The sequence below is a fragment of the Lampetra fluviatilis genome, chromosome 35, assembly GCF_964198595.1.
Source record: "Lampetra fluviatilis chromosome 35, kcLamFluv1.1, whole genome shotgun sequence".
In the NCBI taxonomy this organism is placed as follows: domain Eukaryota; kingdom Metazoa; phylum Chordata; class Hyperoartia; order Petromyzontiformes; family Petromyzontidae; genus Lampetra; species Lampetra fluviatilis.
Window position 1 is genome coordinate 3,745,446 of NC_136309.1, and position 14,619 is coordinate 3,760,064.

Below are 14,619 nucleotides of genomic sequence, written 5' to 3' on the forward strand. Positions count from 1 at the left end.
ATAAATAAAATGAATAGAGATTCTGATGCTCTAAAATATTCTGCTTCCGTCAGTTTTGGATGTATATGTTTACGTAACGTTGAACTTGTTTCACACCGTACGTAGCCAACCGTGCTCATCGGAGGCGCGGATATTTGTCCTTTCCCATACGTTTTTCTTTATTGCCAATCGTCAGGCGGGCAGCGGGAAGGGGGAGGTGGGGCGGGTAAAGATTAAAAAGTGACTCTGGCCACTGAAGTTGAGGTTTTGTGTGAATCTTCTTGGTTCTTTCGGTAAAGTCACGTAGAAGGAAAATAATAAAATAATTAAAATAAAACACAATAAAATAATTCTCACGACGTTTCGGCCACAACGCAAGCAGCCGTCTTCAGGTGGAGAACAGATCTGTCAAGTAGACAAGTGTCAAGTAGACAGTCTGAAATTTTTCAGACTGTCTACTTGACAGACCTGTTCTCCACCTGAAGACGGCTGCTTGCGTTGTGGCCGAAACGTCGTGAGAATTATTTTATTATGTTTTATTTTTATTATTTCCCTTCTACGTGACTTTACCGAAAGAACCAAGAAGATGAATCCTTGCAGTCACGAAAGCTTTAAATCGAAAGTTCCGTGTGAACTTTGTTAAAAAAAAAATTTTAAGTGCCCTAAACTGAATTGAATCTGAAAACAGATTCGGATTTGTCCCGTTCCTAGCTCTTGTACAAACCAGTTGGTGCGGCTGATGAAATCCAGCTTAGCGAGTTGGATCTCGACTTCTCTCTTGGGCACGTGGTGGCTTTCAGCAAGTCTTTTGGTCTGTCCATGTCGATGATGCAGAGTTTGCCCCAAGCTTGCAAATTTAAATGAAACGGGTGCAGTTGGGCTTCCCTTGCCACGCTGCCAGTGGGGATTCGAGCCACCGGGCGTTTATATTAGCACGTAAATTTACTTAATTTATGTATGTGGGGCACAACCGTTAACGTTAAAATTAATACCATTAAGCGATGTTTTATCATTTAGATTTTTGTCCACCTTCAATAATTTGCCCTGTAAATTGTGTTATATACTGCAATTCGTTAATAAAGTTATTACCTTGAAAAATAAATTAATTAAAATCAATATATTAGCTGAAGATGGAATGATGTCCTTTAAAGAAAATGATGGGGGTTTTTTTTGTTATTAAAGAAAACGGATATATTGGGTCAACGTACCCCTGAATTAGCCCGATATATTGAAGGCACTGCAACATATGGCGCGTTCTACTCTTTTTTCCGGTAAAGTCACGTAGGTAAAAAAATCAAACAAATGAAAAAAACTAAATTAAATTGTGATCTAAATTAGATTGTGATTTAATTTAGTTGTTTTCATTTATTTTATTAGATTTTTTTACCCACATGACTTCACCGAAAACAAAAAAAAAGAGTGAAATCCTTGCAAGTCACGAAAGCTTCAAATCTAGAATATGGCGCTTTGGCTGTTTTCAGGTGGCCCCTGCACAGCTGCTGCAGTACGCAGCAAAGGCTGGCGCCCTCAACCCTGCGTTGCTGCTGCAGCATCCCCTGGCTAACCCACAGATGGCTGTGTTCAGCCAGCTGGCCCAAGCACAGCTACAGCTGGTGAGCCCATCACCACCCACGGCTGCCACCCCACCGATATCGACACTCGCATTGCCGCCACCGTCATAATCTCAACGTCACCCGTAACCATCATCACCCTCGCAAATATCAACACTGGCGTTGCCATCATCGCTGCTGCCAATGATAATACCAGCATGGCCGGCACCAATATCGACGCTAACACAGCCACCACCACAATGTCAACACCAGCATAGCCACCACCAGCATAGCCACCACCATTGCCAAGCCACAATCACCACCAACGTCAACAATAATATAACTATCATTATCACCACCACCACTGCCAACATGAATACCAGCATAGACGCCATTGACAACATAAACACCATCACAGCCACTGCCACCAACATAGCCACTATCACCACCACCGCTAATATCACTATAATACCGCCACCACCATTTCGCAACAACGACAACTGTTTTGTTGCCGGATAAAAGGGGAAAAACCTATTCTCATATTTTGGTACTGGCAAAGGAGGTCCCATGATGTAGATGCTCACCACCGAGCTCTCATTACTCTGACAGTGCGTTGTCTTTGGGCTGTACACCTTTTGGCTTCCTCTGGTTTAACACCATTTGAGACGAGGCTCAAAAGAAAGCTGTCTCTGGTGTGGACCAATCAGTTTCAAAGACAATGCATATAATATCAGTGTTTTTTTATTGCATTTCGACTACAAGTATTGTGGTTAATGTAGACATGATTCCTTGTAAAATGTTTCAGTTTGGTGTTTTAACATCTTAACACCTGTATTGTTGCCAGAAAAAAAGGGGAAAATCCTATTCTCAACTGTGGTTTCTTGAAATGCTCATTCTCACACATCGGTCACGTATTTGTACACGTACAGCCCTCTTTGTCAATCCACTGCTGCATGAGCACGCTGCCTACGCCGCGCGGGTCGTGGGACCTATTTGACCATACTTCACCACTGACCAGTGCGGATTGATAGAGGCGGCGGCAGGGGGGGAGCCCCTAGACCAGGGGTGGGGAGCGTCCGGCACGCGGGCCGTATGAGGCCCGCAAAATCATTTGGGTCTGGCCCTGCCAAGGCAACCGCAGGCGGGACTCGAAATTCAATAAATCTAGGAGCAAACCTGGAAAAGCAGTTGCGAGTAGCAACATCGTCAATACCGGCTGCCTCGCCAAAGAGAAGCAGTTCCAGCCCATCACATTAGGGGTGAGTTAATTAAATGTTTGACCAAATATAACAGGCTAATTTTTAAGTTGATCATTTTGTATGGCCCGCGAATGATGTTTTAATATCCAAATGGCCCTTGGCAGAAAAAAGGTTCCCCACCCCCCCTGCCCTCGACGTTGGAGCATGCTGCGCTGCCCTCTGCTGGCAATGTGTAGCCCTTTTTTTTTAGTAACGTCAGTCACATCGTGAGACATGTCACCTATTATATATTATTTCGTTTTGAGCCACAGTGTTATTGGTGAATGTTGTTGAGTGATTTTTATTTTTTGGGGACGATATTTGAGGATGCAAAATTTTTTTTATGGGCGAGACATCGAGAGGTAGAATGCTACGGGGCAGAGAGGGAACACATAATCCTGGAACATTATAGGGGGGCAAACGTAACAGGCTGTGAATGCATGCTACAGTGGCAGGGAGTTCCAAGCAACGGGTGCAGTGACCAAGCAAACTCCCATTGAGCAGAGACACCACGGTGGCGTGTTGTTAATTGCCTCACCTGATATGCAGGAGGTGTAGTGGGTTTGATCCCGACCCTGACGCCTTTGCGTGTTCTTACCGTGGCCGCGTGGATTTTCTCTGGGTCCTTCGGTTTTTCCCTCCACATTTAGACTCGACATGCGTTTACAGTATTTGACCGCCATAGATGTCCACATGCTAAGCCACTTTGTTGAGCTCTCATTTGTGGCCAGGTCGCTTCTGAAACAGAGCTGTGTAGCTCAGTGGCCCTTACCTGGTAAAATACAAAAAAAATGTTTCCAGGTGGGAGGAGGGCCTTAGTTTCTGGAGTAGAGCGCACGAACAAGAAAGTAGAGCAAAATGAGCAAGGGGAGAGGCTGGTCAAACTGTGTCAGTGCTCGACGCATACATGCAACACTCCGTTTAATTTAGGTTAAGAGCCCACTGCAGTTGGCGGTGACTGCTTTGGCTCTTCTCCCTTTGCGTAGCCGTCAACATTTGCAATGAACTTTGAATGAAAATAAATTCGTCGACTCGTATATATATCAGCCATCCGGTATACACATTACGGTAAAATATAAATACAAAATGCCAGCCACCCCCACCACACAGCTGCAGAGGCTCTCGGCAAAAGCTGGCCAGTTAACAGAGCTTCAACATATTACAATCGTTGGGGAACATTTTCATTTGGCTTGCAGTGTTGACCCCTTAACGTGTAAACCATTGTTCGCAGATATTGTATCGGATGTGTCTTAAAACGTAGGTTTTGGCGGTCACCCTGTACAACTCTTTGTTGCGGTGTTCAAGGTGTAGCGTGACAAATTGGGTCTGATCATTACGTGGCGAAAACCCCTGAATTAAATTTTGAATGGCATTAAACCTTTTTTTGTTAGACCATGGACTTTTCTTTTTTATCACGTTGTCTTGTGCTTTGAGCTATACGAGGGGTTGGCCACCTGCGGCTCTTTGGCTACCCCCAAAGTGGCTCTTTGGCTGCCCCCTAAGCGGCTTTTTGGCAGCTGTGTACCTTAGTGGAGGTTTTTGGGTGAGATCGCGTGAATATGGCGATTTGTCGTCTGGCTGTGTCCGCTTAAAGATGCTGCTGGTTGTAATTCCTGGTGAAACGTCGTACCTCGATTGTAAATGTCGTGGGTTTACTCTCCAACACACCGTGTGACGAATTGGCACGTTTTATTTACGTGACAAACCTTACTAATTGGCTGTGTCGGGTGGTGGTGGTGGGTTTAACGACACACATCTATGCGATCTAACCCAAAAACATCTCATGGTTCTTATTGGTCACGGCAGCCTCCGTGTTAAACTGCTGTATAACCGCTATGTGTGTGTACATGTAGTCCTGCTTGTGATGCGACTCTCGAAAATATTTTGGTCAAAGTAAAAAATATAGAAAAAACAATATTCTTTGAAAGGTTGCCGACCCCTGACCTATACCATCCCCTTACCCAATCCCACCCCACCTCCCTCCCCGTACCTCTACCCCACCATCGCTCACCCGACCAGACTTAAGTGTAGCGCGGCAACGCCGCCGCGGCTACGTTTCACGCGTGCAACCTCTGCCCCATGGCAAAGTTGAGTCAGTTGGGAACCGTGCGGCTGCATCTTGTCCTCTGCCCGCCGATTTTTCCCCCAATCTGTCCCTAGGCCCAACAGAGGCTGCTTCTGCAGCAGCAGCTGTCCCAGCAGACCCAGAGAAACTCATTCAAACAACAGCGGGAGCAGCAGGTGAGCGAGCCTTTCCAGATCCTAGCGCTGGTTGATGATGATGACGACGCAGACGACTGTGACCGTAATTCAATAACACTGGTCAACAACAACAAAAAACATTTTTTTCTGGCCTGGACTTTTGCAGCTGTTTTAGACTAATTTCAGGGTGTTGATTCCAAATCTGACCTCAGATTTGCTCTATCACATCTCATTTTTATGCTATCGGCATACCCCATTTTCATTGATTTTACCCGAAATTAACTCTTGTCACTTATGATTGCAAGTTGTTGCGAGTCGGTGACTGCTTTAGTGTTAAATATGGTGCTGTATTTTTAGGATAGTGTGTTTATAATATCATTTTATGTAGATATCCACATTTATTTAATATTTTTCTTCTGCAGTTTTTATTGAAAATGCAATATTTGATATCTCAAAAACCTGATGTGATAGACAAAAACTGCCAGATTTGGAATCAGCACCCCAAAATGACCTTAAAACCGTTGGAATACCTTATGCCAGAAAAGTGTGTTGACCAGTGTAAGTTGCAGCCATGCTAATTGCTTGCTCACGCCGCCGCCGTAAATGCTTCGACTGGAAAGGTCTGGAGAGGGTGTTTTTGGCCTCTTCCAAGCCGGCCAAGCGGGAGTACCCACCCGCACTTTGCCCCACGAAGATGCAAGCTGCTGTGTACTGCTGGATGGAGAGAGGCAGGGGAGGATTTAAGAAACGTGCACCATTGTTTCGGCAGCCGCGTCGGGAGATGGGGTCGATCTTGCGACCTCTGGATTGCGAGCAGAGTGTGCTACCACTAACCGTTTCCCTTTGATAAGAATATTCTTTATAAAGCCAGGAAAACTTCGCTACCGAGTCTCGGTATATGCATGTCATTAAGTGCTATGTTCACACATTAGGAGCGGTAGTGGGACGACCCGAAATCGATTCCAGCTCACGGCCAACGTGAGCCGGTCATGGGCCTCCCCTAAGTCGACTCAGACTGAAATGAGTACCCGTTGCGGTGTGTAAACATCGGCACTGGGGAGACAATGGTGGTCGGGCGGGGTGCTGGCCACACACCCCCTCGTGTGCCGTGTCAGCCTTCATAGGTGCTCGCTAACAGCACTTGCCCCCAACAGTATGCTAAGGCTATACGGGAGGGGGGGGGTCTTTGTCTTTTGTTGACACCAAGGGACACCCTTGCAAAGGTGATGTTCCTCCCCGAGGGATTTTCCAGGTGGGATGCACTTGGAAGAAGAAAACACAAAATGAAACGCTATCCTTTTCCAGTAGGGTCCCGCATTGGTGATGGTTTCGCCGGTTCTGTTAACGATTGGCAGCAGTGTCATTTTGAGGAAGACGGCCATCCAAAAAAACCTAAACAGCAATTCTACACCAAACGCACATACCTAGTGCTGTGTGTCCAATGTCACTATGAAACGTTGACGGTGAGATGCAGAGACTAAATCAGAGCGACTTGCGGGGACGTACTCTGGTGACATCGCTGTATACCTGACGAATGTGCTTTTCAATGTCACTCAAGCGCTGCAGCAAAACCACTAGATCTTTATTAAGTCTCCGCTTAAAACTCACACGTGTCAGCTCAGGATACACAGCCCCCCCCTCCCCCAGGTATGTGTTTGTCTGCCAGAAACCATCCTGTAGATCAGAGCCTTGTTGGATTTGTGCGACGCAAGAAAAAAAACGCGCGGCTCTGCGTTCGGCTCAATAAGCACTCGTCGGTAACATGCGGCGTCTCCGCTGCGGATTTTACTCTCGCCCCGCGCTTTCGTTCAGGTTACAGCAAGCCGACACTGCAAATGTAAAGAATGCATTTCTGTGTCGCGTTTGCAAGCCCCCTTTGTTAGCGGTTAGGCGGGCGAGCAGGTGCGTCCGTGTCCGCGCGCGCATGCGCTTGATATCGCGACGCTGCAGCCGCCGCCGCTTCATACAAAAAAAAAATCCACGTAAGCGACCCACTTGGTAAAAAAATCTGCTCCAGTCTTTTTTGCCTTTGTGCCTACACGCGCCACCCCCGGTGTCAGCGGTCAACCGTGTGTGTGTGCGCGTTCCTCCCCACCCCATCCTGTCCTTTGTTCACATAGATGGCTCGGACAATCGGAAGCTTGCAGCATCAGCAGTCGCACAATCAACAGCAGCAGCAGCAGCAACAGCAGCAGCAGCAGCGCATGCCGCCCTTTGCGCCTGGCAAACCTCAGCATGGCTTGGGACCCAACCCCGGCCCAATCATCGCTTCTGGTCGCCCGGACCTGCACGCCAAAGACATGAACCCACTGCACTCCTATTCCAGCTTCCTGGGTGAGCCCTGAATCTTCATGCCGAACAGTTTGAAACATAAACGATAAAAACTTAATTGAACTTTTGTTTTATTTTACCAGTTGTAAGGCCCGGAGGCTGTGTAGCTCTTTTTTAGAAGCGATCTGGCCACCACAAACGAGATGGCTCATTCAAGTGGCATATCATGTGGAAATTTATTGCAGCCAAATACTCTAAATGCATGTTTCTAAATGCGGAGGGAAAAGCTAGAGGAGCTGGAGAAAATTCGCTTTGAGTGTGATTGTTGGAAATGTTTGGCGTTTAAACCCGACGGCCGCCCCGGTTAATACTGCCGGTATAATGAACCGGTAAAATACGCACTGGCTGCTTTCACAGTGGACGTTGAAGATCCAATGACGTTATTCCAGCCAGCACACATGTGGGGCCACGTGTGTGCCGTCGTCATCGTCCAAATCTACCATCTTCTTGGTTCTTTCGGTAAAGCCACGTAGAAGGGAAATAATAAAATAAAAATAAAACATAATAAAATACAATTCTCACGACGTTTCGGCCACAACGCAAGCAGCCGTCCTCAGGTGAAAAACAGGTCTGTCGGAAAGACGGCGTCTGAAGTTGTATTTTATTATGTTTTGTTTTTATTATTTCCCTTCTACGTGACTTTACCGAAAGAACCAAGAAGATGAATCCCTGCAGTCACGAAAGCTTTAAATCGAAATTCAAATCTACCATATCTGCTACATTGCTCACAAATGACTGAATTGGGAAGCTACGTTGCAACATCGCCCCCTGCCAGTGGCCTCAATGCCCACCTGCTGGCTGGTGCTGCATTTACTTTGTGCCTCACAGAGACAGCTGCCACTGGGGGGGGTCTCTTCCCCCCCCCTAGTTCGGCATGGCTATGTTGAACTTCTTCCGCACTGTTCTTAGCCAACCGTGTTAATCAAAGGAAAGACGACAAACTAAACTCAAAAAGCAGTTCTAAAGAAATGAGTTTTCAATCTATATTTAAAAGTGCATAGCTCCGGTGGCTTCCTAATTTCGGAAGAGCGTTCCCGACGGCTGCAGAAACGCATCTTGAACGCGCGCGTTGCAGTGAACTGTCTTTGTTCGATGGCTCGCCATAAGGCGCTGCGAGATTGTTCGCAGTTCTATTGATGGTTTATGGTCCTTGATGAGATCAGCAAGGTATCGTGGTTCATTTGTGGCAAGCACTTTTGAGTGCGGTATAATTAAGTTGGGCAGATGATTTTGCCGACGTTTTGCCGAATCCTCATCTCGTCACCCCCTCCCTCCTGCGCCTACCCACGTGCCCAGCGCCAGCCTTGGGAGACAGCGTGGCAGATTTCGGCAGCCTCGGACTAAAGGAGCCCACTCAGTCACGGCTCAGTCAGTGGACCGTAAGCTCCGGGATGGACTCTCTGCCCGGCGGAATGCACTCCTTGGACCAGGGGCACGGCAAGTCAGGTCAATTCCTTGTTTGCACGACAACTCCGGGTTTTCCCCAAAAGGATCCAGCCAGCCATGCTCACTGCACTCGGCCTAACACACACGCACACCCTGACCGTCACCCGCACAAACCCTCACATGCCCTCGCTCGCTTGCTCACTCACTCACTCACCCGAACCCGCTCGCGCACCACCAGTTTTCAGTTTCATTTATTAGGTATAGCCCTGTGAGCCATTCGGCTCTTGAATCGGGTGCAACCGCAACAAACAAAAAACAAAAACATGAACAAGAAAACATCTTAAAGTGACTATGCGCAAACAGAAAAATCCAGGAAAAAACTGGTACGTACAGTGCAAAAGAAGTTAAAAATACAGGGACTCCTATACTTACGAACGGATTAGGTTCCAGAGGTCTCTTCATAAGTGGATTTTTTCGGTACGGCATGTACACTAAACACGGGGAATGGCTTTTAAAAGTTGTATCATCTCCTGTAGATGTAGATGCCACCGGTCCTTCACGTTCGGCAGATGTATATAGCACCACCGCCATCTGTTGCGCAGCAATTGAACTTACGACTCTCTGTCCGAACAGGCAACTGGCCATACAGACAAGTTTATTCGTATCTCTGAAAGTTCATAAGTCGAATGTTTGTAAGTAGAGGAGTCTTTGTACTTAATAATCCTGGTTCACACTTTCCCTTAAACACTCGGTCTGCACGCTCTCTCGGACGCTCGCCCTCCAACCAACACATTCTCCTGAGCCCTGCTTCTTGCGTACCGGCTCATATGCTCTTCCCCTGCACCCTGTGGCTCGCGCGCTGTCAGCGCACACTCGACTCTGACACGCGCTAGCCCACCTGCGCACACCCATATATCTCCACCCTTTTAACAACAGCCGAAGTTGAGAACTTTTAGAAACTTGACACTGCTGTACACGACGCTGTTATTCACAAACGGTCACGCCATGCTGATGGAATGCTTTTACCGTGATGGAATACCGGCCCTGGTTCCACGCTGGCGCAAGTGCATATGTACGCAAGGATGCATCGGTTAAATAACTAGCATAGAAGGCATTCTTTTAAGGCAGGGGTGGGGAACCTTTTCCTTACCGAGTAGGTGGAACAGGACTTTCAAATACCTTTGCTAGGCCACGCATTAACACACACGTACACCTCGGTGGATGACTTGCCCCGTGCTGAAATTATTAACTGTGTGTTGTTGCCAGGTCAAACATATCCCCCTCTAGTACCTGATGAGTGCAGCTAAAATGCTCCGGAGTGACGCATAAACATCATTTGTGAGACTTTCGTTTGAAGTGGTAGGCCTCGTGTGGCCACGGGCCATGCGAGGTGGACATGAAGTCACGGGCCCTGTAAAATTAGGTTCACAAAAGGCCACAAGTTCCCTCTCCTGATATAGGCACATCGGCTAATTATATTACACAGTCAACCCATTTGTAAATAACACTATGGCCTTAAAAGGATAACATCAACACTAAGTAGGGCCATCGCCCAGAACGTGTTGTATATTTCTCCTGTTACGTTTTGTTTTAGATCACGGTGGAACAATCGAATTCGTCTAATGAATCTTTGAGTTAACTCGCCCGCCTCTCGTCTCGTCTCCTGTGTGGCCGTGCGCGCAAAGCAGTGAGCGGGCTGGCCAAGCTCTCGCTGGACGACCAGGCCTTCGGCCCTTACTCGATGCTGCAGGGCGTCGGTGACGACCCGGCAAGCCCGCTAGCGCCGCTCGCCAACGGCTGGGGCAACACCAAGCCCGGGCATCCTCCCCCGTCATCGTCATCCTCGTCTTCATCCTCCTCCGCCTCCTCTTCGTCCTCCGTGTCCGACAAGCACCCACACAGCCCCACCCCGGCACCCGTGGGCTGGCCTCCAGGTGATCGGACGGATCAAAAACAATGCGTAGACATAAATTATGAACACAAATGAAATCAACGATGTCGTTATGAGTACCGTGGTAGAGTTGCCCACATCTTCCCCCCGCCCCCCCCCCCCCGTCGACTGACACGGATTTTCCCCCGCGCACTTTGCATGCTACCGTTCCACCCCTCCCCCCCATGTGTAGAGTTCCGCCCCGGTGAGCCGTGGAAAGGACTGCAGCACGGGCAAAGCGACGTGGAGTCCAACCTGACCCCTGGAGGAGGAGCCGCATTACTCAGGGACAGGGGCGCAGGCAAGAGCACGACACGTCACTCTCATACCTTTCTTGTTAAGCCCGAACGGGACCACCGTGGTTGCATTTCCGCTAGCGATTTGTTGCGCCGAGCCCGGAACCAAACGGTGATACGCGCGGGCCTTGCAAGATGTCTAAATCTAGCTTGGGCGCCAAGCAGAGCCAGCAGCGGGTTGGGGTGGCTAATGACATGTCGGTAAAACCAAAAAACCGTGTCACCCGCGCGCCATCTGCACGTGACTCGACTCTCGTCCATTGTGGGGTGACGTCAGCCGTACACTGACACCGCAGCTCCCGGGGTCCTGCTAGGCTAGCTCGGGCACAGTGCCGGCACGGTGGAGGAGAGAGGGTCCGTGGTGTGAAAGATGTTTTAAGTAGACACGTGCAAGTCCACTCTCCCCCCCCCCCCTTCATTAAACTCGGGTACACTGTGTTGGGAACTAAGGTCCTTGAAGTTTCTGTACCCCCCTCCCTCCCTTCATTGTGATTTGTGCTCCGTACCGGGCTCCAATTAAAATATATTTGTTTTTAAAGTAGGCACGTGCAGATCCACCCTCCTCTCCCCACGACTCCATGAATCCGTCACAATTCTCTTGGGGTTCATGTTGAGAATCTCAAGTGGATTCTTTTTTTTATGTTCTCGTGGTTTGTGTCAAACGGGGTTCTTCAATTGGTGGCCCCTGGGAACGGATGTGGCTTTTCGAGGGGCCCGCCCTAGACGTGCAGTTGACAGATTTTTAGATGAGAGAGAGGTGAACAAGGGAGAGAGATTAGAGCTGTAGGCACAACATGAAGGTGATCTCTTGTCCGCAGCTCTGTAGCCACAACTTTGGAAGTTGGGGCATTCCACTAACGATTGGTTCCCAAGTGGTGATTGCTTATATTACAGTGCCGCAGGGTCATAGGCGTCGCCGGTAATAGGGCCGCAGACAGTTGGCCTTCTCCTGTGCCGTAATTATATTGAATCTGCAGAACTACTGGCTACAAACTCAGCACTGCGCTGACTTTCTGTGCACTGCTGTGTTTTTAAAGGTTCCAACATCAGCACACGTGGGCCTTGATGTCACCTTGTTCAATAGATTAGAATACGGACTCGATAACACCAGGATTTTTGTCCACTTTTTTATTGGTGCCTCGTAGTCATATCTACACGTGTCTCCTAGCCACATCTACACATGTCATGGGTGTCTCCTAGTCGTGTCTAGTCACGTTGTGGTTGTCCGTACACCCCCCCGACACCCCTGGCGCCACCACTAACTCTTTATCGGCCGCTGTTTGTGCAGGGTCCATGTCGTCGTCATCTCTCAACGCCACAACGCTGCCTTCCTCCAGTGCCTGGTCCCTCGGTGCCTCTGGCCACAGCCACCGCAATGGCTTCACCCCCTCGTTCTCTGCTGCAGGTGCTGTGGGGCCTGATGCTCTCATCCCGTTTATTCTTTAAAAAAAATGTATTCACTCGCCCGAATGCGTTGCGTCGTTAGGTGCGCCCCGCCAATAACCAAATCGCCCGAAAGCTAAGCTGGGTTGAGCCGGGACTGTGCTTGGATGGGCGACCATCACCATGTCTGAAACAGGCATTTTTGGGTTGCTGTGGGGCTATGGTGCCAGCAGATGGCAGCAGTGCAGCACGATCCGGTGTTGCCCTGTGCTCTGCTGCAACCTCTGTGCTCCCCACCCCATAAATTATCACTGGATAATGTGTGGTGAAGTATGGTCAATAAACCCTTACGGACCCACGCAGCGCCGGGTAGCTGTCATCCAGCAGTGGATTGATGAGAGGGCTGTACATGTACATCCATAGCATCCCATATATTCACACTCGGTTATGCATGAGAACTCCCCCTTATGATTGGCCACAGCCTACCCTGTTCAGAGCTAGAATATTCACTATCCTCCTACCCACCACCAAGATTACTACAGAACTGTAATGACAATGTCTAGTGTAGCGCACGCTTAATCATCTGTCGGGTCCTTACTGCCTTGGTGCAATGGTCAAGCCACACTGGACTTATCATACAGAGGTCGCCACATAGCAGGATGAATGAGTAACATCACAGTCAATCGGTAAGGTCGTGCGTGTTGAGGACAAGTGTGGGTACCCCCACCTCTTCCAAGATATTTGGCCAGTGTGGGTGAGTAGGCCAAATACTCTCTAGAGGAGCTCTCTCCAGAGCTTCCTCTAGTGGAGAGGAGACCCTTCCGCCAGCAGTGGCGTTTGCAAGCAGTTGCAGGGCTGCACTTTTACCCCGGTGTCTTTACGTGAACTGCACCACTCACTCTGCTGTTCCTTTGCATCTGCCGTGCCCCTCATCCCCCCCCCCACAAACTCTTACAACCCACCCACAATGCCCCCCTACGCACAACCCCACCGCCGCAACCCCACCCACACAAACATCTTCCCCCACAGCCAAAATCTCAGAGGCGAAGTCGGCGTGGACTCCCGGCGCGTCCCTGAGCCACGAGTTGTGGAAGGTGCCGCTGAACGGGGGGGGCCGCGGGCTGTCCGGTGGGCCTCGGCCACCGCCAGGCCTTCCCGGGCTCCGGCAGCCGTCGCTGTGGCCCTCGGGACGCTGGGAAGGCACTGAGGCAGGTCGTCTCCCGCCGCCAGGTGAGGAGGAGGAGGAAGAAGAGGAGGAGGCGGCGCTGTAACGAGTACATTAGAAGGTCGCACTCGTTAAACACAGACGTCAAGTGGCGGATTACGGTGTTCAAGTAGATCGTGTACGACTCGGTCGACCAAATCGTTCCTAAGCTTGTGGCCTTCTCCCCAATCGCTTTCAAGTCGACACGACGTCGCGAACTCCCCTTGCGTTTCTCCTCTTGCCTCCGTCTCCGAAGCGTCGAGTTGGAGCGGCGATTCCTGCGGCGGCGGTGGTGGCGGCGGCGGCGGCCTGGGTCGTTCCAGCACCTGGCTGGTACTGCGCAACCTCACCCCGCAGGTAACGAGGGGGGGGGGGGTGGGGGTCGCGCGCGGTTTCAACCACTCAACAGGAGCTTCCTCGACCTCCTGCCTTGGCCGCAAGGTTAGGGGGGGTGGGACCCTTGGCCGTGGTTGCTATCGAACGGCCCCCAGTTAAAAGCACCTCCGATGAAGTCGCCCCCGGAAGAGCAGGGTGGGGGGGGCCCCCCGCTCTTCTCAGAAACTTCAGGAGGGTCGAGCCCTGGGTACTGCCGGTATAGGCGACCACCACGCGCATGAACAGGTTGCCACGGCTCGCCGCCTCAGTGCAACAAAATAATTGTTTTTCTCACATCGAATTTGCCTCGGGGGAGTCGAATTTCTACTTGCTCAGTGCAAGTGTCATTTATTTTAAAAAATTGGTCTTCACGTCAAATCTGTTTTTAGCCGACCTTGGGGGCTGACCAGAGGATGGAGGGCGAGGATGCAACGTCAGCGGCATCAGTCGCGACGGCTCTTTGACCTTTGCGGGTGAGCGAGGAGCCCCTTGCGAAACGTTTACCCCGTCGCCTTCCGACCGCCCCCCTCCCCCCCGTGTCGCGTTGCGCGAATTGCAGATTGACGGCTCGACGCTGCGCACGCTGTGCATGCAGCACGGCCCCCTCATCACCTTCCACCTGAGCCTGGCGCACGGCAACGCCCTCGTGTGCTACAGCTCCATCGCCGAGGCGGCAAAGGCCCAGAAGTCCTTGCACATGTGAGTACGAGGGCGTGCGTGCGTGCGCGCGTGTTAATGACTTGGG

General features: G+C 50.1%; 1 protein-coding gene across 6 annotated transcripts in view; it reads left to right on the plus strand.

Annotated features, from left to right (window-relative positions):
* LOC144944521 (uncharacterized) overlaps window positions 1–14,619 on the plus strand; it is a 121,235-nt gene that overhangs the window by 100,079 nt on the left and 6,537 nt on the right. For all 6 annotated transcript variants that reach the window (XM_078872739.1, XM_078872741.1, XM_078872740.1 and 3 more), the window contains 10 exons: window positions 1,461–1,592; window positions 4,928–5,008; window positions 7,090–7,303; window positions 8,597–8,746; window positions 10,375–10,620; window positions 10,810–10,917; window positions 12,201–12,317; window positions 13,325–13,525; window positions 13,756–13,856; window positions 14,434–14,573. In XM_078872739.1, the coding sequence (XP_078728865.1) occupies window positions 1,461–1,592; window positions 4,928–5,008; window positions 7,090–7,303; window positions 8,597–8,746; window positions 10,375–10,620; window positions 10,810–10,917; window positions 12,201–12,317; window positions 13,325–13,525; window positions 13,756–13,856; window positions 14,434–14,573 (1,490 nt within the window). The remainder of the gene's footprint in view (window positions 1–1,460; window positions 1,593–4,927; window positions 5,009–7,089; window positions 7,304–8,596; window positions 8,747–10,374; window positions 10,621–10,809; window positions 10,918–12,200; window positions 12,318–13,324; window positions 13,526–13,755; window positions 13,857–14,433; window positions 14,574–14,619) is intronic.